This window comes from Egretta garzetta, unplaced genomic scaffold, assembly GCF_000687185.1.
Source record: "Egretta garzetta isolate BGI_Z169 unplaced genomic scaffold, ASM68718v1 scaffold251, whole genome shotgun sequence".
NCBI lineage: Eukaryota > Metazoa > Chordata > Aves > Pelecaniformes > Ardeidae > Egretta > Egretta garzetta.
In genome coordinates, this window is record NW_009258952.1 from 6,669,404 (window position 1) to 6,691,715 (window position 22,312).

General features: G+C 42.1%; 1 protein-coding gene across 1 annotated transcript in view; it reads left to right on the forward strand.

Moving 5' to 3' along the window:
* The window catches only part of SLCO5A1 (solute carrier organic anion transporter family member 5A1), a gene marked incomplete at its 5' end in the record, with an annotated part of 83,383 nt that overhangs the window by 58,605 nt on the left and 2,466 nt on the right, over positions 1–22,312 (forward strand). Inside the window, 3 exons of the mRNA XM_009634462.1 lie at positions 15,093–15,252; positions 18,793–19,034; positions 22,067–22,131. Of these exons, the coding sequence (XP_009632757.1) occupies positions 15,093–15,252; positions 18,793–19,034; positions 22,067–22,131 (467 nt within the window). The remainder of the gene's footprint in view (positions 1–15,092; positions 15,253–18,792; positions 19,035–22,066; positions 22,132–22,312) is intronic.

Here is a 22,312-nt window from a genome sequence, read left to right on the forward strand (position 1 = left end):
GCTGCTGCTTTAGGGCAGCGCTCTTCAGCTTGCATAAAGTATCCAGGCGGTGGAATTTGCAGCCAGGCTCATGCATGCACTCCCAGGTGGGCAGGCTTCTGGGGGCCTGCCTGGGATTCACACTTGTGCTTCCCTGGAATTAATCATGAGAGTAGGAGGAGGAAGATTCATATCCAAATCTGGATTTCTTCAAATTTTCAGTACTTAAAGTGGAGCAATGTGTATCCCTTCTCCCCACTCTAAAACAATTACAAAGCAATGTTTCTGCTTGTGGGTACAATAGTTCTCTTATAGTGCTTTGGCTGCTGGTAATATCATAAGGAGGCTTTTATTAATTCTTTGACAACACTCCAGAGGTTTGAAAACTCTGACTCAGTTTGCTAGCAGACAATGGAGATCTTAGTACAGCGTTTGCAGTCATCTAATTAGGGAATGAAACCAATATTTATGTTTTATTCCATTTCTGTAGGTCCTATTTTAATGTTGCTCGAATTTCTTTCTGGCAGGTGTGATTATTGTCCCAAGTGCTGGTGTTGGTATTGTCCTAGGTGGCTACATTATAAAAAAACTGAAACTTGGTGCGAGAGAGTCTGCAAAGTTGGCTATGATCTGCAGTGGTGTCTCTCTGCTGTGCTTTTCAACTCTCTTCATTGTTGGATGCGAAAGCATTAATCTAGGGGGAATAAATATACCTTACACGACTGGGTAAGTATCTTGGAATCATCTGTGGCAAAACCAGCTTTTTCCAATAAGCCCGATAAAGTAATATAAAAAATGCTGCTGGCTGATGTACTGAAGAAGCCACGTGTTCAAACGAGAGTTCGGTGAGTATTGTGATGTAAACACGCGCTGTTATTATGTGGCCCTTTGGTTTTATGTCTAGTTTATTATGAAGCTAATGTAATAACATACCTTTCTGAGGGATGGGAAAGTGCATTAGAATGGACTTCAATGATTTTTAGAGGAAAATAAGAATAGTGTCCTCTGTAGATTGCTCAGCATTTAGTTGGTGTTTCAAAATGTTTTCTATTCTGCTCATGAAAATTGTGAAAATACTAAAGGGATTACAAAGGTCACTTCTGAGTAGGTTTGTTTATTGTCACCACAACAGCGTCTTAGGTCTGCAGTCCCTATTTGAGAGGCATCACTTGGGCATGTGCTGTCGACATCAGTGGCGTGCACTCCTTCTGAACCCCTTACTAGTTGTGTGAATGCCCTCCAGCCCTTGCTGGATCATCCCCAAGACAGCGACTAGATCATAACCCTTAAAGATACATTGAGAATGAAGAAGGCTGTCATAAAAAAGAAGGTGTGGATGTAAGAAGGTATCGGGAATTTAGGCTGTGACATTAAGAAATGCATGGACAGGCATTTTTTAAAAATTAGGGATATTTGGAAGGAAGGCAGTGTGGTGAAAGTTGTGAGGAGATGTTTCACTGGAAGGTAATTTCTCAGAAGCCTGATCATGACCTTTTATTTTCTTTCTTACTTCATACATTAACTTTTCCCCAAAATTGCTGCCTTCATGTAGCTTAAGCACAAGAACACAGTAAGCATTTGAAGAGCACAAAATTATCTGAAGCAATGTTTTTCCCTTTGCTTTTGTGTTGGAGACGACACCTGCCTTTTATTTACAGCCAGGTGCTGGGTATCAGATCCATTTGAGTACTTGCTTTTAAGGCTCAGCTCTGGACTCCTAACATTTTGATTTTTGGAGGAGAATGTAGAAGAAGTGCAGAGCAGGAAAAGAGATGATCAAATGGGGAAAAAAAGAACTACAGTGGGACACTGAGCAAGTGTCATGGTTGAACCTGGAGCCAAAACCAGGACAGCAAGCCAAGTGAAAAACAAAGAGGAAAAATGGGAAGCAAGGGAGGAAGAAAATAGGCATCGTTTACACAGGGAATATTTTGCATTTCCTGTTGCTGCGTGTTATTACATTGCTGTCAAACCCTAATCCTAGAGCAAGGAAAACCAGCAACTGAAGTCATGAGCTGATGGAAAGGTGGTTTACTCCTTTGTCTTCTTAATACCTAGAGTTAAAACTTGGTGCTGAGGGTCTGACTGTGGAGGGGAGTAGCATGGTGGTATATCCTTGTCTGAGCATAGTGGGCTGAAGAAGGAGAGAACAGGGATGGGGAGGAGGTGGAATGATTTGATTGTCCACCTTCTATTGATGTTTTAGGCAGCCTGTGGGTGTAGATGAAGAAATGAAAATTATTAGCAATTAAAACATAAATTCAGATAGCAATTAATTGAACTGTGTGGCAAGTCAGAATGTCCCTTCCTGGCTAATGAGAAGGCTGTAGTTTTCTGTTTGTGAAAAAGTGCTATTTAATTTAAATCTCTTTCTAAATTAGAGACAAGTAAACTATTGGTATGTAACACATAACCTTCACAACTGGGATTGTAAGAGTATCTTTTTTTTTTTTTCAGTAAGTAATAACATTTGCAGTAAATATGTAGCATGAATTGAAACAGGCATCTATTCACAGCTGTTCTGAGTGTCTGCAGTAGCATTACTTCTTTACCACCTTCATCTAATTGTTCTTACTGAGAAAAGAGGTGAGAGATCGTAATGACAAAATTCTCGAAAGTATTGAGGTATATCAACTCTTTGAAATCAATAGGAAAATCAATATGCTTAGACTGTAATGTCATCCAAAATGGAGAATTACCAGCATGTTATAAAGCACGGTTCAGGAGTTTGCAACCCCAACTATTTTTTTAATGCAGAGATCAAATCCAATTTTATTATCAGAATGATAATAAAGAAGCAGCACTACACATAAATTCATCTTCAATATCTGACATGATAAACATTCTCTTAATCCTCATGGTCAATCATTTGATAGCTTCAAATCATTTACTTGGTAGGCAAATCTTTAACTCAGACATCAAAGGATGTTATTGTTCGTGTAACAAAAAAGCATGCTTTCATTTTGAGGTTTAATAAAACACACACTTCATTCTCTAGTTCCAAGGCAGTGCAGCGTTACGGACATCAAAGCCAGTTCAACAGGCTGGATCGGCTATAAGAAGCAGTACAGCCACTTGGTTTAGAGTAAATGTCTTGCATGATGCTCAAGCTTAATGTAGCTATGCCGGGTCTGATGTCTGAGCTACCTGTGCTGGCAGCAGCCCAGAGATCTCAGCTGCCTTGGGCAATGTAGACATACCCTGCAGGAGCATCTTCTGTGGGCAAACAGGTTCAGTTCTCTGTTCTTTTCTTTTGCATTTAAAAAGTAGGGTTTTTTTCTTTGATTAACTGAGCCATAAACCAGTACAGAGCAGAAGGATAACCTGGGTTTTAGTTAACATAGACTTATGCACATGCAGTATTCAGCAAAGTAGGCATTTCATAATTCAGTATGTTTCACAACTCAGTATTTTTCTAACTGTACCAGCTGTGAGGAAGTGGATGGGACCTGGAGGCATACACAGACTAGAATACATTTGCAAGGATTTTCTGCTGGTTTATGTTGGGCACAAGCAGGCTGTTGGTGTGTCATCAGCAGTTCTGTTATCAGGAAGGTCAAGGGCACCTCCGTGTTACACATCTCAGCATTTTAGAACCTTTTGTTCTGTGCCCCAGCCTTTGATCTGAATGCATGTTTGGTATTTAAACACAGTATAAGGAGCCTTATGTCAAACTGCAATACAGCATCCCTTCTCTTACACCATTAACCAGCATCTGAATGGGAAGTCCTGAATCAGTGAATTGTCTCCTTGTCCAGGCAGCTTTTGAAGATCTCCAAGGATGGAGACTCCACAGCCTCTCTGGGCAACCTGTGCCAGGGCTCAGTCACCCTCACAGTGAAAAAGTGTTTCCTGATGGTCAGAGGGAACCTCTGGTGTTTCAGTGTGTGCCCTGTCACTGGGCATCACTGGAAAGAGCCTGGCTATGTCCTCTTTGCACCCTCCCTTCAGATATTTATCTACGTTGATGAGATCTCCTGAGCCTGCTCCTCTCCAGGCTGAACAGTCCCAGCTCCCTCAGCCTTTCCTCATAGGAGAGATGCTCCAGGCCCTTCATCACCTTAGTGGCCCTTTGCTGGACTCTGTCTGGTATGCCCATGTCTTTCTTGTACCAGGGAGCCCAGAACTGGACCCAGCACTCCAGATGTGGCCTTACCAGTGCTGAATAAAGGAGAAATAGCAGAGAACAGCTGGTTTGGTTGGTTGTAGACCTGTCTCTTCCATGTTTTGTGGTATAAGTCAAATAACAGGCTCCACAGGAGCTTATTAATAGATACAGATTCCTGGATTAGATCAGTTCCATCTCTCATACTTCTGGCATGTAATGAATCCAAAACAGGCCCTTTCTGATTGCTTTCTGTTGTTTTGGTTCAATTAAGGTTTAGTTAAAACATGCAACTGACTTACTGAGGCACTTCACATAAAAAAAAAATCTCCTATTCTTCATCTTGTACCGCCAGTTTGGTTTTCTGTTATTCTTGTCTGTATTTCAGTCCAGTTAGCCAGTCAGATCTCTTAAATTGAAAGCAGTGACTAATTGGATCAGAACAATAACAACAAAGAAGGAATCCAGCTAACACAGAGAGAGGGTCCGTTGTTTGACAGCTACACAAAAATTGCGTCATTGCTGCAATTCCAGCTGCTTGCCAACAAGGACACTGCAGATCTCTGCCATCCCGAAAGTCCTTCAATACCAAACCAAAAATACTGCCATCAGACTAAGATAATCCTTTTTATTATATAGCCCGATATTAAGATTATAGAAACTGTGTGTTGAGGGGTTATCTTCTTTCCTTTGCATTTCCTTCATCCTAAAGCGATCTAAAGAAATATGACTAAAACCACGTGCAAACCACTTATTTGTTTAGATGTTATTAAAATATAGCCAGGCACTGTTTTTTTTTTTTTTGTTTTTAAACGGCATTGCATTTAGGTTGTAGCCTCACGGGAAAAGGGTCCACCTTTTTTTTTCCAATATGTGTGCATTGACTGCCAGCACCATGAGGTTTCAGTCCAAGCCTGAGTATCTGAAATAACAGGTCACAGCTCTAAAAACTCTAGGCAATAAATCTTGCCTTATACTTTCCCTTTTTTTACTTTACTCCTATACCACAAGCCTTCCACGGAATAATAGTTGGAGAGGAGAACAGGGTTTAGAAAAAAAAATGTTAGGAACTAGAGTCCCTTTTATCATTAGTCACATCTAATAAAAGTCTCCTCTTTATTAGCTTTACCAGCATTGTGTCATGGAGACACAGAACAGTCTCCCTGAGAAGTGAACAAATGCAATTTGTCGGGTGGGATTCTGGGTTTTGTCCCAGCACACGTGTTTAGCAAAACTGCAGTTGAATCTTATTAATGAAAGGAGCGGCGTCCTTGTTTGTAATTGAAAGAATAGTTCAGGAAACGCTGTCATTTGGGGATGGTTTCTGTTAGTGTGCTCGTGCGTGATGGATCTCCCTGGCAGCTCAGGTGCAGCAGTGCTGCAAGTCGACAGCATCTGCACCCCCTGGAACAAGCGGGGCAGCTGTTTCTCAGGCATCCTGTGTGCCTACAGCAGTGGATGCATTGAAACTAAGCTGCTTTTCCCACAGGCCAGCCCACAAACAGGACCTACTAGCTCTGGTGCAATTTCCGTAAGAGGCGGCTCTTTCTGACTGATGCAGGTAAATCTGTGATGCGCCATGCAGTAATTCATGCTCAGTTTTCCTTTGTGGAGAATAGGCAGCTTCCCAGTGTCAGAGTAGGATTAGTAGAGTGCTGTGGTTCAGTTTATTGCTGGAAAAATACATACCTTCAAGAAAAAATGATCCCCCTACTGGGAGAAGCGTTCATAGAAATCTGTTATGATATGTGCTGTAAGGTAGGTCACATGCGATGAAAATGGGGTTACATGGATATGTGTCAGTAGAGATTTCACGTCCCCAGCATCTGAATTACTTCATCCTTCATTAGTTTCCCATCACTGAAAGAGGAGTGAATAATGAGTGAACAGTGAAGGTAAAGATGAAAGTGTGAAGGTAAAGATGAAAGCATGAACCTCTTACAACTGTCTGATAATGAGCTTTTGGAAACAGAGTTAGTAGGTGATTTTGTGTATCACATGTTCTTGAAAGGATGAGGAAAAAAAATCTCTTTGCGTGCAAGGCATTTGCTGTAAACAACAAAAAAAATTCCCCAAATAAACCTTACAGTGATTTGCTGAGGTACAAAAGGTGATGAAAGCTGGAGAGGCACAGCTTGTAGTAGCTTCTTATTAATTTGAGCATATTTGCTTTGCATCTCTGTAACCTTAAGTCTTCTTTTGGAGAAAACAAAAAAAATGCCCCTGAGATTAAATTTTCACAGTGGTCTCAGTTCGGTTTCCAGTTTCATGCTTCTCATTTCTTGCATGCCTGATTTCATTCACCTTTATTTTTAATCTGATTTCCTAACCCCTGTGTCATGGTAACGTTCAGCAATGCAGCTGAAGCAAGTTAGCTACGTAAGCGGAGCGAGCTGGGGAGCGGGCGCTCCCACCTGTGGAGCAGCACGGCCCGTCTGCTGCTGAGAAGGGGCTTGTGTGGCCGAGGGATAAGAGGTCAGAAGAGGGTGGCAGAGGTTGGAGAGGGGAACACACGCTGTGCCTTTCCCGACAGCCCGGGCTGTCCCCAGACCCGTCTGTCTGTGTGCAGGGTGGCAGAGCCCCGCTGGCAGCTGGGGCATGGGCATGAAGGTCTTCCCGGCAGGCTGGGGAGCCACTGCTTACCCCAAATATCCAGGCATCCGGGACATCCAGCTCAGCAGGCTGCCAAGAGGCTTGCAAAACTCCAAAAACGCTGCCTCTCCTGTTGGTGTGAAAAACTTCTGTCACTGTGCTGCTGAAATCAGTATGCTCCTGAGGAATGTTTTGATGATTTGGTGTTTTCCATCAGAGAAAAGGTTCTGTTGAGAGATTACTGGAAAAGTCTGCCTGTTGCTATATGACGTGTTGCTGCATATTGCTTTCTGGAATCCAGCGTGGTATAGCAAGGCAAGTTTCAGCTGATAGCTGAGAAGGCGACAGAACCAATTTCAGTCCTGGATATTTAATTTCCTGCTCAAGCTGCAACTTGTTGCTAAAACTGTGCCTTGTTTGCTTATGGCGCAAGAAAGAAAACACTCCGGAAGGCTGTGGTTAGCATCCAACCAGACCATAAAGCGTAAAGTAGCTCCAAGAGCTAAATTTGTGAACCTGATTTGTGTGATCAGGAGACAGTCAATAAGTATTTGAGAGAGACTTTGTAACATGTGATTAGCTGCAACAGTGCCCAGCTGGAAAGACAAGCATATTCAGCAAAAGCAAACAGTGGTGGATAAATACATTAAGAGTGAGTCAAGTGGAAGCCCCTAAGCAGCAGTCATACTGTTCAGTGTCACTAACGACAGGAGGTGAGGTGATGGATGACAATGGGTGACAGTCACTGTGTGTAGAGTGGTTCCTGAGTCAAATCTCTGATCTATTTGGGTGTCAAAGATGGGAGCACAACATCCTTTGTGGTCTGTGGGGTAGCTGGGATGCAGTAAGCCTGATGTTTACCTTTACAGTGGTCCTGCCCACACATTACAGATGTGAAGGTGAGCAAACAGCAGCCCTTGTGAGGCTCTCCAACCCTGACAGTCAGTGAGCACATCCACAGGATCTCGGGGACGCAGCCACAAACCCAATCCAGATTCCTGTTCAGCTCCTGCCTGGCTGAGGAGGTGCTAAAATTCCCTGGATATCTACTGATCTGCTCGGAGCAGAGATATTTGAGCTAGTTTTAAACAGCAGGGCCTCTCTGTGGCACCATTGAGCAATACTGAGAGCAGGACAAACACGGCAGCACAGTTAATTCAATATTACGCTATGGTGCCCGGTGTGGCGAGGTTGTGCATACCAACATAATTCCAAAGGCAAGAGATTTGCTTGCGGTGCATGTGCATGTACTCGTGCCCCAACAGAGCTCAGTACTCAGCTCTGTCTGGTTTTGCAGGTTCTGTAGGGGTCAAACTGGCATTTGTTCTCAGAAATTCAGGTCTTCTGGACTGGACTGCACATGGATGACAGGCAGAAATAGGGTGGTGCCTGCAGCTCTGTTTACCACTCAGGTGTGAGGAGGCAAAGGGCACAGCCTTCTCCTGGAGTTGGGGATTTTCATACCTATATTCTAGTCTCTGGAAAAGGCCTTTAAATTTCACCCCTGCAATGTCTCCTCTTTATTGTGTTCATCCATTCATGGATTACCTCAGTATCCTTTGGAAGATGGGTTTAAGGATCTAATCAGTGGACTACCGGATAAATGAACTACCGGAGGGCACTTTTTGTTTCCATTTATGAAAAAAATATCAGCTAGTTTAATAGTATCAGGCAGTAAGAGGAAGGAGGGACAGCCTTGTGTCATGGAGCTAGGCAGATCCAACCTCTTGGAAGAGGATCCAGAAGCTATGCCACTCCATGGATCAAGGCCAGAGTGACTGTAGCCATGAGCCGCAGCATCCTGCAGCCTGTGAAGCACTGGTGAAAGGTGGCACGTGGAGTATTCAAAGTAACCTTGCAAAATAAGCTAATGACGTACCAAAGGGTTCTGGTGCCACTGTAATAAAACCCACGAGGAAAAAAATTATCCAAAACTGCGTTCTCGAAGCACCACCTTTCTTCACTATTCAGCTATCATGCACTCTAGCTGTGAAGAGTCCCAAAACCATGCAGGTGACAGACCTGGCCCTGTCTTCTGAGCTAAACTAGATGTCTGCCGTTGTGACCACTGTGGAGAAGGTAGAGGAGTGCACGGACTGAAGAAGGACTTTGTGACATACTTGAAATGTCTAAATTCTTTCCAAAACCCAGATTGAGCATATTTTTGACTCTTTAATCTCAGAGATTAGTATCGTTACCTATTGCCAAGGACTACTGAAGTGAAATAAGCTATTATTTGTATTTTGGCCAGAGTTCTCTATGTGACCAAGCATAGACTCTTGTGTGGTTTTAGAAGATCCTATGCTAGGGAGCCAGGTAGGTGCAGGTGTTTAAGCTGCCGCGACTCAAAGATGGGAAGGAAGCATTTGAAATATGTCCAAAATACAAGGGATGTATGTGGGTTTCCTACTGATACCCACTTTATTAGCATTGGCAACTATGTTTAACGGTTACTGACTATTTTTAACAGTTATTGTGGAGAAGATAAGAACTGCCTGATAGTGTGGTTGTGCTAGGAAGTCAGGAAATTGGTTGCTACAAAAGTTGCTCACCGTATGTGTGGTGGCCTCTACCCAGCTATTTAGTCAGAAAGAATCTGACTGAACTCCTGATGTCCCCAAGAGCACTGTAACCACTGCAGAAATGGACGGTGGATATAAGGGAAGAGAAAGGAGAAAAAGTGAGGAATATATAGAGATGCAGAAGAAGAAAAAAGAGTATGCAAGAGAGGAACTTAACTTTAAAACCTTCTGAAAGGAGATTTGCCTTGGAAGAAATGGCTTCAGTCCTGGCCCCTGCTCCAGGTTTTGCTTGTAGATATGGCAGTAAAGAGTTATTGATGAGGAGACATGGACAGGACTGGGATCACATTCAGCTTCAGCAGCAAGGATGAAAGGGAAAGCCATTCTGGAGCTTGTTGATAAGAACATCATCAAGGAGATGTTAAGTTTAAACCCCTTCAGGCTGAGGAGGACCTGGAACCCAAGTGTTCATGAGTGTTGTCTACAGGCAACTGTAGAAGAAGCTTCTTCTTCCACTTCAGAAGAGATCTGTTAAAAATCCATGAAGTACAGTGTTTCTGGAGAAGGCTATCAGCACAAAAGGGCCCTGCAGCCTGTGAAGCACTGGTGAAAGGTGGCACGTGGAGTATTCAAAGTAACCTTGCAAAATAAGCTAATGACGTACCAAAGGGTTCTGGTGCCACTGTAATAAAACCCACGAGGAAAAAAATTATCCAAAACTGCGTTCTCGAAGCACCACCTTTCTTCACTATTCAGCTATCATGCACTCTAGCTGTGAAGAGTCCCAAAACCATGCAGGTGACAGACCTGGCCCTGTCTTCTGAGCTAAACTAGATGTCTGCCGTTGTGACCACTGTGGAGAAGGTAGAGGAGTGCACGGACTGAAGAAGGACTTTGTGACATACTTGAAATGTCTAAATTCTTTCCAAAACCCAGATTGAGCATATTTTTGACTCTTTAATCTCAGAGATTAGTATCGTTACCTATTGCCAAGGACTACTGAAGTGAAATAAGCTATTATTTGTATTTTGGCCAGAGTTCTCTATGTGACCAAGCATAGACTCTTGTGTGGTTTTAGAAGATCCTATGCTAGGGAGCCAGGTAGGTGCAGGTGTTTAAGCTGCCGCGACTCAAAGATGGGAAGGAAGCATTTGAAATATGTCCAAAATACAAGGGATGTATGTGGGTTTCCTACTGATACCCACTTTATTAGCATTGGCAACTATGTTTAACGGTTACTGACTATTTTTAACAGTTATTGTGGAGAAGATAAGAACTGCCTGATAGTGTGGTTGTGCTAGGAAGTCAGGAAATTGGTTGCTACAAAAGTTGCTCACCGTATGTGTGGTGGCCTCTACCCAGCTATTTAGTCAGAAAGAATCTGACTGAACTCCTGATGTCCCCAAGAGCACTGTAACCACTGCAGAAATGGACGGTGGATATAAGGGAAGAGAAAGGAGAAAAAGTGAGGAATATATAGAGATGCAGAAGAAGAAAAAAGAGTATGCAAGAGAGGAACTTAACTTTAAAACCTTCTGAAAGGAGATTTGCCTTGGAAGAAATGGCTTCAGTCCTGGCCCCTGCTCCAGGTTTTGCTTGTAGATATGGCAGTAAAGAGTTATTGATGAGGAGACATGGACAGGACTGGGATCACATTCAGCTTCAGCAGCAAGGATGGAAAGGGAAGCCATTCTGGAGCTTGTTGATAAGAACATCATCAAGGAGATGTTAAGTTTAAACCCCTTCAGGCTGAGGAGGACCTGGAACCCAAGTGTTCATGAGTGTTGTCTACAGGCAACTGTAGAAGAAGCTTCTTCTTCCACTTCAGAAGAGATCTGTTAAAAATCCATGAAGTACAGTGTTTCTGGAGAAGGCTATCAGCACAAAAGGGCAGCTTTCTGCTCCATGTGTAGGAACTCACTGAGCTGTCTGCAGTGGGCACTGATATTCCTGTACAGTGTCAGGGTGCAGAGCATGTCCCCCCCACTTCTAGGTGCTTGGTCACCTGAACTAAGGTGTTCAGCTGGCTGAGGCCAGGGTCAGCTCTGTGAGAGGTGTTGTGGAGAAAGCTGGAGGCGAGGGGGCCTGCCTCTCCTTTCTCTTGGACTTGCTGTATGATCACTCTGGACTGATCATTGTGATCATTGTGTCTGGACCCAGTTCTGATCTGGTCTTGCCATCACTCTTGGCACCCATCTCACCTTCCCTGGCCAAGGTGCCAGCCAAAAAGTCACAGGAGGGCGGTGAGGCCCTCACTTCCATGTTCTGAATTTTTTGAGACCTTAGAAGTGGCAGCTGTCTTGATTCCTTACAGAGCCTGCCTTTCTGGCTTTGGCACCTGGAAGGACTTGAAAACTTTCAGGTTTAGGTATTGCAAATTACAGCCCATAAAGTATGTAGTTTGAAACTGGCCATCTATCTTCAGAAAAACTTGTGTATTGCAATACTGAATATTACAGTGCCTAACATTTGGGTCCTTTGAGACACAACGTAGCATTTACAAGCCTAGAGTGCAGCTATGACAGAAAGTAAGACTTACATTTAAGCGTAAGCCTCAGAAAAAGAAAGCTATTTAAGCATCACAGGCAACTATAGGTTGCAGTTCCTGAAAACATAATAAAATGGGGATTTTCCTAAGTAGCAGGAGAAGCTTCAGGTGAAAACGGTATCTGCTGCTTCTCAGTTTTCAGTGGCTTGGTATCGCCTTATGCAGTGAAGAGGCAGTGTGGGTGAAGAATTCAGGAACCGTGATTTCTTTAGAAAGAAAGGTATTTAGGAAATAAGAGCTAGGGTCCCTAGCTTCAGCCAACCCTGTCACTTGGAAATAGACTGGTATGAATAAGATCATTCAGGTAACTTTTCCATTGGCTTAATGCATTCATGTTGCTGGCAGTGTTTCAAACCCAGATGAAATTCCAAATGAGATGCAGAAAATTGAACCAGCAATAAACCACACTGCAGACTCCTGCTTTTCCACTTACTAAATTAACTTAGCAACCTGAAACAAGACAGAGAGCATGGCAAGTGTAGTAAAAATAGGTATAAATATAGCATGGACCACTTAAATGTTCATGCTTGTTAATAATACGGCTGCATAATGACAGCAGAAAATAACTTACATTTCACCTAAGCGGAACAGCTATTTTCTTTTTGGTACCTGAGCTAGCATGTTCAGTAACAGTATTGATAAAAGGTAAGACTTTATGCCTATACATTCGGGTACCTTCTGGCATAATGCCTTCAGGTAATACTAGATATGATTAGATTAGATTAGTTAATATTAGATGTAGTTTATTTAATTGCAACTACAAGATTTCACTAGAGCTTGCAAATATTTTCATGTTGGCCATAGGAACCCCTTAAGTTTATTTTTTTAGGAGCCTTCATGTGTTCAGAATTTACAAGCAAAATAGTAGAAGTGGGGGCTGTCAGATAAAGCTAGTAAGAGCCAGATTCAAAACAAACAACAGCTTGTGTAACAGGCTGAGGACTGTTGAAAAATCCTTGCTGTTGGATATCGTAGGTGCAAAAAATTTAATCTCAATGGGAAAAGTACAGGGGGAAAAAAAGGGTTTTATTAACTAAGAAACCACATCAGACTTCAAAAATATTTGGGGCTGAGACTCATTAGAGGCTGAGAGAATACTTTTCTGGGGGAAGTTACTTGCCCTGTCCTTGCTCTTCTCTAAGTAATCTTCTTATGGCTACTGTTAGAGACAGGATACTGGTGAAGAGACAACTGTGGTCTTGACAGCCATTTTCATGTGTTTCTAAAGGTTTTCACAGAAAATATAAGCATACAAAAATAGTTTTGAATTAGTCCTTAGCCAGCCAAGATAAAAAAGCAATGCTACAAAACTCATCTGAACAATCCCAGTAACTGAAAGGGCCAAAGGTAGTATGGTAGCTCTTTATAAGCTAGTCTGAAAATATGCCCAAGTAAGTGCCTTTTCAGACCAGTTATTTGTCAGAAAAATATGATATGATCATCAACTGCTTCCTCTTTAATGAGGAGCTTCTAGATCATAGAGATTGACACCTTATATCCTCTGATATACAGGGTCCAGTTATGCCAGTCTGTTTTGAATTTCTGACACCTTATATCCTCTGATATTAGCTCTATATACACAGGGTCCAGTTATGCCAGTCTGTTTTGAATTTGGTAACAAACTAGTATCCATTTTCTCTTTCTTTAACTCTATCATTTTAAATCTCTGTGTTTCTCTATGTTCAGAATTTGTATATGCAGTTAAGTAGATGTGAGGGTTTTTACTATTCTTTTCCTTCAGTGAGGTTGCCTTTGTGCCTGCTGACACTTTTCCTCCTTTGCCTTGTACTCCAAGCCCTTACCCTACACAGGACTGTTAAAATTCCAGTGTCACCTTGGGCTTGCCTTCTGTGCAGGGAGTAGCTGGGTGTCTCCTCCAGGGTTTGTGCCCAAAGCTGGGCATTTTTAAGTGTCCTGAGAGTTGTTTTGGGCAGGGCTGAAGTGATATGGTAGGTAAGGCAGGAGCTGGTTAATTTGGTGACAATGTGACTTAGTCAACCTGAGTCAAACCTGTGATGGTGATAGCTGGCGGTCAGTTGTAACCAGAGTTGATTTCTTTCTAGTGACAGCAAAAAGCACTCTTTGATCAGTGGGGTTTTTTTTTCCAATCATCTTCTGAGGAAGAGTCTGTGATCTTACAGATATGGACTCTGCTATTACTAAGGCCTTTGTCACTTCTGGAATGAGCAATGGTGCAACTGGTACAATTATAAAATCTGAATTCCAGCCACAAGTTGCACACTGGCACTTGGTGGTTCGTCCTGGCTGACCCTTGGCAGCTCATGTTATCAGGTATTGGTTCTGTCATAGGAGTTTGTCTTGCTTTGGGACCCCCAGCACCCAGGGTAGTGCCATTTGGGGAGACCAAAACTACTTCCAAATGACCTGCTCTCTCCATACAGGGCCCAGACGTGCCACGCAGAGGTGTTAGCTGGAGGAGAGGGTGCTTCAGGAAGAGACCTGTAGCTGTCTCAGTGCAGTGCTACATTCGGGACTTGTTACATGAGCTGCTGAGCTCAGTTTGAGTGCCATGAGCTGTTGCCCCTTGGCTGGGGTTCCTTTGCACGTTCATCCCATGGTGAGGATGTGCCCAGGCTGCCATGGCCCTTGACAGTGAAGAGTTGATGCAGTTCCCTGTTGCAGGAGTTGAGATCTGTTCTACCACCTGCTTGAAGCAGCAGTGATAGGTGGTGAAGTCTCATTTTTGGGGGGTGTGTGTCCTTCAGCATTGAAATTCCCTTTAGTTCCTTCTGAGCATACCGCCAAATGCTTCTGTAGAGGACCTAAAAAGCTGGGCTTTGGCAAAATTTTGGGGAATGGTAGTAGAGGTTCTTTTACAGACATTTAGTAAAAGCACAGCACTCCTCCAGATCTAGAGAGATTCCTGTAGATTTCATATATACATAGAAATAACACAAGCATTGAGTTTCCTGAACAGTTGTTGGTATGTGGGAAGAGCTGCCTATTAGTTCATGCTTACATCTCATCACTGAGCCCTTCACTAGTAATCAACAACAAATTTCTGCAGCTTAGGATAGACATATAAAATTGTGGTAGTTTAACTCTTAAAAGAAAAAGCAAACGGGGGAAAATGCAACTATTACCTGGGCAAATAAGATACAAGTTTTAAACTTTGGTATTATTCTTGTAGTGTGTTTTCAGTTGATGGCAGGGATGCATTAGATGTTCTTCTATATTGTTTCAATCATATACATAAGCTAGAGTTAATGCAGTCTTTCTGATAATCAACTCTCAGTTCCAGAATTAATGAGTAGGATGTTTTCTCCCTCTGAACAGCAGGATATCTGTGCTTGCTCTACTAGCATGTTCTTTTTCCTTTCTTCAGTCCCACTCTTGCCATGGCCCACAGGAATCTGACTGGGAGCTGCAACGTTAACTGTGGATGTAAGATTCATGAGTACGAGCCTGTCTGTGGGTCAGATGGAATAACGTATTTTAATCCTTGCCTAGCTGGCTGCATCAATGGTGGAAACCATAGCACAGGGGTAAGTGCTTCACCCACCCACCCACATACAACCCCTGAATAGCCCCTCAGGACTGGTGCAGGTCGAAGACTGGTCTGTTTCTAGTGCAAGCATCCCCCCTCTTAAGCTCTGGAGAAGTTGCTCTGCTACTGACTTGTGCATGAGTCTTGCCATGTTTTGAAAGGCTGGTGATGTATGGTCCCACTCCCTTTCAGCTATGTACGAATTTGAGACACAAGCTCGTTTGTACCAAGTGAATCCTCCAGCCAAGTGAGTGCAAAGTGCCATGGGGGAGAGCTGGTGTTTCCAGAATGGACTCTGAAGTCCCTGATGGCAGCCACCTGCCTGTCTCCTCCTCCTGCAGGGCTTGGAGAGGGGACCTTGAGCCAGTGTCATCTAATTCAGCTTTCTGCTAACATAGGCGGCCATGCCATACTCTCTTTCCGCAAGCTCATCAGTGTTACTCTTAAGAGCAATTTTGGGGTTTTTTTGGCTCCCTCTCTAAATGGAAGGAAGAACTTAACTCTTCAGGTGGTTGGAAGTGTTTTAAACTCCTGTTTAAATTTAGTTATGGTCTGTTTAAAGTCATTGGTGTTTGTGTCAGCCTCGTCATTTTGCATAAGTAGCTGCAGCACCCGCACCAGTGTATTGATAGGTCTTTTGTTTGCATGGCTTAAGACTGTCCTTTTATTCTGCTCTTTTAAAATAGTTCAGCCATTCTCATAGCCTTTCTCTAAACCTTCTCCAGACTAAATGAAATGATGGTCATTGAACTCAAGGAACCACAACTTAAAGGATGTTAATAATCCATTTTTCTTAGAAATACCTTGCCTGTTACAGCCCAGTCTTCCAGTTATGCTGGACTGGGGAAGGGTGTCTTGCTGGTGGAAATTTGGCAGTTTTCAGGTCTGGGCACAAGAAAACAGTTGAAAAGTAGAATCTGACCTAAATATCAGAGCATTATGCTGGTTCTCGTTTCATACAAAACCCAAACTCATAAATTCTTGTTACAGAACTGTCCTTTAAAAAAGGATAATTGAGAAAGACAGGAAGTAATGTAAACATTGATTTTCTCAGGACTTGATTGTGCTTTCCAGAAAGCTTATTTATAATGTATCAGTCTCCCAATTTGCAGTCCTGAGCCAGCCTGTGAACCAGAAGGATGTTAGGTCCAGTGCTGCACTTTCTGCTTTGACTGGATAATGGTCTGAAAATGCAGGTTTGTATGTAAATTCCCCTTAGAACAGATTCATTTCCTTTGTAGGGTTTGTTTTTTTTTTTAGAATACCTTGCTGGTTTGTAATAAAAAATTGCTTTGGCCCGATGCAAAATGCCTGTGATGTGAGCCTGTGGTTATCTTATTTGTGTTTTGCAGGATTGAGACATAGGTTTGATCTTTGCTACATTTCACCTGATATCAAACTGGCACTAATAATTCATTTAGTTGGGAGGTACTTTGGGAGTATGTACTCTTCACTACAGATTTTGAAACTTACTGTTTCCTCTTAGGATTTAAGAAAAGATCCTTCATGGCCTGAAGCTTTAACTCAGTAGCTAATGGTGAATACAATATGGCTGATACTGGGAGGAAAATAGATTTCTTCATTAAATAATGCTTTACATAGGACTCTTTTAAAAACAAGTGTAAACTTGTGTCACTCCATAACACACAAAATGTTGCTAACTTATAACATTTGCATTTACGTTTATAACATCTACTTTTTGCAAAATTCACCACATAAAGTGCCTGTGTACAGTTCATACCTATTTTATATATATATATTCCTATTCTCTAGCGTTTCTGTTGTGTCGTATCTGTGTCTTTTAGTGCACAGACTTGGTTTATCTGGTGATGAACTAAGACTGTGTAGTAAAGAGGACTATTTTTTGTAGGATGTTTCTTTGGAAGCAGTAAGGAGATTAAGGTGAGGGACTGAAGGAAGAAAGCAAATACTCATGTGATGTTAGACAGGACAGTGTAGTGCTGCCTTGGGAAACTGGATTCTGTCATTGCCTCCATTCCTAAGCTGTGTTGGGCAAGTCATTTAAACAAAACCTCTCCCAGTTGATCATTAACTTTGTATTCTGCATATTCTGGATGATGGACATGAGCAATAACCAGAATTGCCATTTGTAGAAGCACTGAGTGCCTAAATCTGTATCTGAAGGCAGAAAAAGTTTAATTTAGACTATATTAAGTTGTATGTAATGGAAAATGTTCTGAAAAAAAGGTTCCCAGCTATCTCAAATTTGCCACCCACATTTGTGAAACTTTTGATCTCTTTCAGTTACTTAACTACAAAATAGAGATAACAACAGCAGTGCCTTGTCTCGTAACTGTCTTGAAGATAAATTACTCCTTTTTGAAAGAGTTAAGTTATAATGATTAGTGTGATAGAAAAATCCATATAAAATGTGAGTCATTCCATCTTTGTAATGGAATATGTTTAGTGTGAGGAAAAAATACCTGGAGCCATATTTTGAAAATGGGAGGTAAAATACTGAACAAACTGATACATTATTAAGATGTTCAGCTAAATCTTGTGGACAGAAAAATGTGAGGCTATGCCATAACACAAACACATACAGAGGTATACATTACAGTTGACAAACAACTGTAATTTGGGTATTTCCTGATGTCCAAGTGCTTAAATTTGCAACCTTAAGATGGTCTTCCAATGTAGTTGCTGTGCATGTGTGGTCCTAGGTTTGATAAATGTGAACATTGAACCCAAAAACTCCTTCCTGTAACGTCACATGAGCCCTGACCTGTTTCCCCTCTAACGCTGGAATATTCTGATCTGCTGCACACCCCTTCACCGTCAGAGCGGTTGAAAACAGTAGTAGAAGACGGGAGGCTATTTCTGATCTAGCTCTTCCTCACCTTGTTCAAATCACGGTCCCTTTGCCTATGATAAGCCACTTCATTATTCAGTCTGTTCATCCTAATTTCAGCCTCTTTGGCCATTCAGGAATCCCTCATGTCCTTCAGTTTCTCTGTTTAAGTTTCTGCTTTCTCATTCTCCCGTTTTGCTCCTGTACGCATTCCATCCCCATCCCCATCCAACTGGAAGGTCCTGGGCTCCAAGTATGACGCGCAGCTTGTCTCTCTTTAGCCGAATCTGGGGAGACTTTCACTGAGATAGCAGAAGACAATTCCTGAAGATGGATGCTGACAGCCTGCCAAATTCCAGAATACGGCTTTGTCAGTGCTGCTTAAAGAGTGTTTCCTCACAGTTTTTGTAATACAGTAGAAACAATCTTTTTCTCCAGCCTCCCTGTCAGAAGTGATTGAATTGCTTCAGCAGCATTTTCCAAAAGCATTCCAGAATTTTTTCCAAACTCAGCCTAAACAGTGGAAGTCATAAGCAATGGAAAGGCAGTCTCATCACGGGACATCCTGGCCAGCTTTAAAAATATTCGGAGTGGTGACCTCGCACGTACTTGGGGTAATGATGCTAGACACTGAGAAGTACACTGGGTGTGTTGTACCATGTCTCTGCGCCATGTGTTTCTCACATGGGTTTCCCATGTGGAAATGCTCTTTTCCACTCTCCCCAGGTAAGAAATTACACGGAATGTGCCTGTGTCCAGAGTCGCCAGGTGATCACTCCGCCGACGGTGGGCCAGCGCAGTCAGCTCCGGCTGGTTATTGTCAAAACCTACCTGAATGAGAACGGCTACGCTGTTTCTGGGAAGTGTGATCGAACCTGCAACACGCTCATCCCGTTCTTGATATTTCTCTTCATTGTTACCCTTATAACAGCGTGCGCCCAGCCGTCAGCAATCATCGTGACGCTCAGGTGAGAACTCAGTTACGGTTTTTTAAGTATTTTTGCTGTGCCTGCTATCACTGTGCCTGCATCAGAAGAGGCTGTAGCAATGCAGCCAAACTCCTTCAAGCTCACATATCCTTAAAAAGTTAATAGAATAGGGCTGACATGGATAGGGTGGAACTTGCTTGTATTTAGAATATGTAACATGATAATCCACTTTAGGAAACACGAAGTGCCCAGCAATTTCCAGGCGCTGTAAAGAGAGAACGAGTAAATGCATCATGTAAGAAAATGATGACTACTGAAGAAATTTTCATCCTTCCTAGAGCAATGGTTTGGATTTTCAAATGCAAATGAAAAAAGTTATTATTTAAAATGATCCTTTTCTCTTTCTTAAAATTGTTCATTCTTGCCACGTGCCTGTTTTTGAATCTTCCCTTTTTTTCTTCACAAGAATTTTGAACTTGTACTGTAGTAGTGTTGTTACTGTGGTCATTTAAGGATGGAGAACAACACAGTCTTTGTAGGAAAAGGTAGTGTCACTTGTCCGTTTTGAAAAAAAGTTTTCAGGTTTTTGGATTGGCTTTTCCCATCTCTGCTATCTGGTCTGATAAACATTATCACTCCCTGTAACATCTTTGTCCATTTAAAATACAGCTTCTGTAAGTGAACTTCAGTCTGATTTTTAAAGAAAAGTGAGCTGAAAAAACAGAATGTGGTCTAGTGCTAAAATAAATTTGTATATATGCTGCTGTTGTTAAAAGAGGAGGAGGAAGAATTAAGAGAGAATGAGGTAATTATTTACTAGGATTTACAAAGCACACCCATAGGTATTGGTTCTACTGGTAACAGAAGGGTAAAGAGAATGGTTTAAAGATGATTTAGTTTGGAATCTGAAGCTGAAGAGCTCTCAGAGTTCAAGAAGTAAGTTCCTTTTGGACAGAGATGAGCTGGAAGATAGAATAGAATAGAATAGAATAGAATAGAATAGAATAGAATAGAATAGAATAGAATAGTTTGGTCAGGAAATGCCTACAACAGTCATCTAGTCCAACTGTCTGACCACTTCAGGGCTGACCAAAAGTTTAAGCCTGTTATTAAGGGCATTGTCCAAACACTGCCAGGCTTGCGGCATCAACCACCTCTCTAGGAATCCTGTTCAAGCATTTGAGATGCTCTTCAGAAGCACAACCCAAAATGATCCAAATGCAAATGGGCATTCAGTCCCTGGGCCCATGTTAGAGCTGATCTGAAGTAAATCCCTACAAAACCTGAAATGCTTGTGGTGTAGACGTCAGGTCCTCAGCATGAGCTGTTTAGCTGTATAAATTTGCTTCTCTTGAGCTGTTTTAATTGCTAATGTAGAGACATGTTTTGATCTGGTTTTGTGTAAAATCTGTCTCCAAACTGCGCTTTTTTAAACCAGTCTTGGGCTTTTGGGCAGTCTTGGGCATTCTGCGAGAATGATCCTCCCAACCAAGTGGGATTTTCTCCTGCTAGTGTTGTCTTTATGTCTTCACTCTGATATTCTGAGGCTATTGATGTTCTGCTGCTGCTCACAGTTAGCCCCCTATAAAAATAATAATGGCAAATCTTTGTAATAGGTCATGGAGTCTTAGAAAACATGAGGCAGATCAGGACTTGGCTTTGCTCTTCTTAGGCTCAGCCATGAGCACAGCTCTGAAACCCTCTGGCAGGCATCTGTGCCTCATCCCCACCAAGGATGAGCACTCTCTTGCTGTCATTTTCTCAGTTCAGGTGGCTGAGGTTTATGCAGGAGCCTGATGCTGACACGTGGAGGACTGTGCCATGTCATGTGGTGGAATTTGTCTTCCAGTTTGCTTTTCAAAAAAATTCTGCAAAATGGGTGCAAGGATCACTGTTAGGACTGTGAAGCCAAGCCCTCAGGAGTGGGCACACCAGACTTCAGTTGCTCATGCAGCTTTAGCTCAACTACTGTCTGCACAGAGCTGTTATAAGTCAGAGACTTCTGACCTTATTCCTTCTGTCTCCGGATTTTCCATCTGTATAACAACAACAACAATAATAATAATAATAATGCATTGTCATTGCACTGCAGTTTTGCAAAATAAACTACAATCAATGAACATTAATATTGCAGTGAGACTCACAATAGTGAGGTGCATAAGGGACATCTCCAACAGGATTTTGTAATGTTCAGTAAAAAAAAGGATGGCCCACACACATGAACAGTGACATCCACTGTTCCAAACCATGTATGGTGCACAGCGCCCAAGCTGGTTCCCCGATTTCTCTCAATTTCTCACTGCTTGACTTCAAAACCTTGATTTTACAGCTGCACCCCTTTGACTGCAGTCTTTTTGTGTGTTTTGATCTTATATTTCCATGTCATTAGAAGCTGCCTATCTTAATTTCAGACCTTTAGGTTAAGATTTAAAAATATTTTTTAAATCATAAGAAAATGTGTGGTTTACTAAAGCTGTAGTTGCATTGTGGAATATCATTACATTGTATTTAGTCTTTTGAAAGCTCAACATTTTTCCTTTGAAACCAATGTATTACTTGTATTGAAAAGGAGCAGAGTTTAAAGAGACTGTTTGGATGTTTCTACTGATATTTTTCTAAAGTAGCTCCAAAGTGCTTATCCTACGCAGAGATCTGTTAAATTCAGAAGCTAAGTCCAGCTTTCAGCAATTTAATCCTCCATTAATTCTAATTTATCTGAAAAAAGATTAAGAAAATAAAGCAAGACATTACAGGAAATAATAGGAAACTATCATGAGAAGCCATCAACATTTTGGATGGAATCTCTACATTTCCTTAATGGGTTTGGATCAAATTCTTCAGGCCTTACGCAGGTAAAGAAAGGTTAAAAGGCATGACTGAGATTTTCATTAAACAGGGACAGGAGGGGCTGGCTATGTTTTTTTCTAGCAATAAGGGTTACCAATATTAGAAGCTAAATGGAAGAAATTTAGACAAAGTTTTTTTATAGCTCAGGAGGTGGAGCCAGAACATGCTACAGTGATTATCTGTTATGCCTGTTTCTTCAGAGGAGTTTGCTTTTCACCTGCTAGGTCTGTGGAAGATGGGGAGCGGCCCTTTGCACTAGGAATGCAGTTTGTTTTATTACGAACTCTTGGTAAGTGTTACAGTTACTCAGCATTTCCATAAAGGCTCACCGTGTTTGGCTTAAATGTATGTATTGGGTTTCTGTGGCAAGGTCTTGGTAGTGGGGGGGTTACAGGGGTGGCTTCTGTGAGAAGCTGCTAGAAGTTTTCCCTGTGTCCGCCGCTGGCCCAGGCCAAGCCAACCCGCGACAG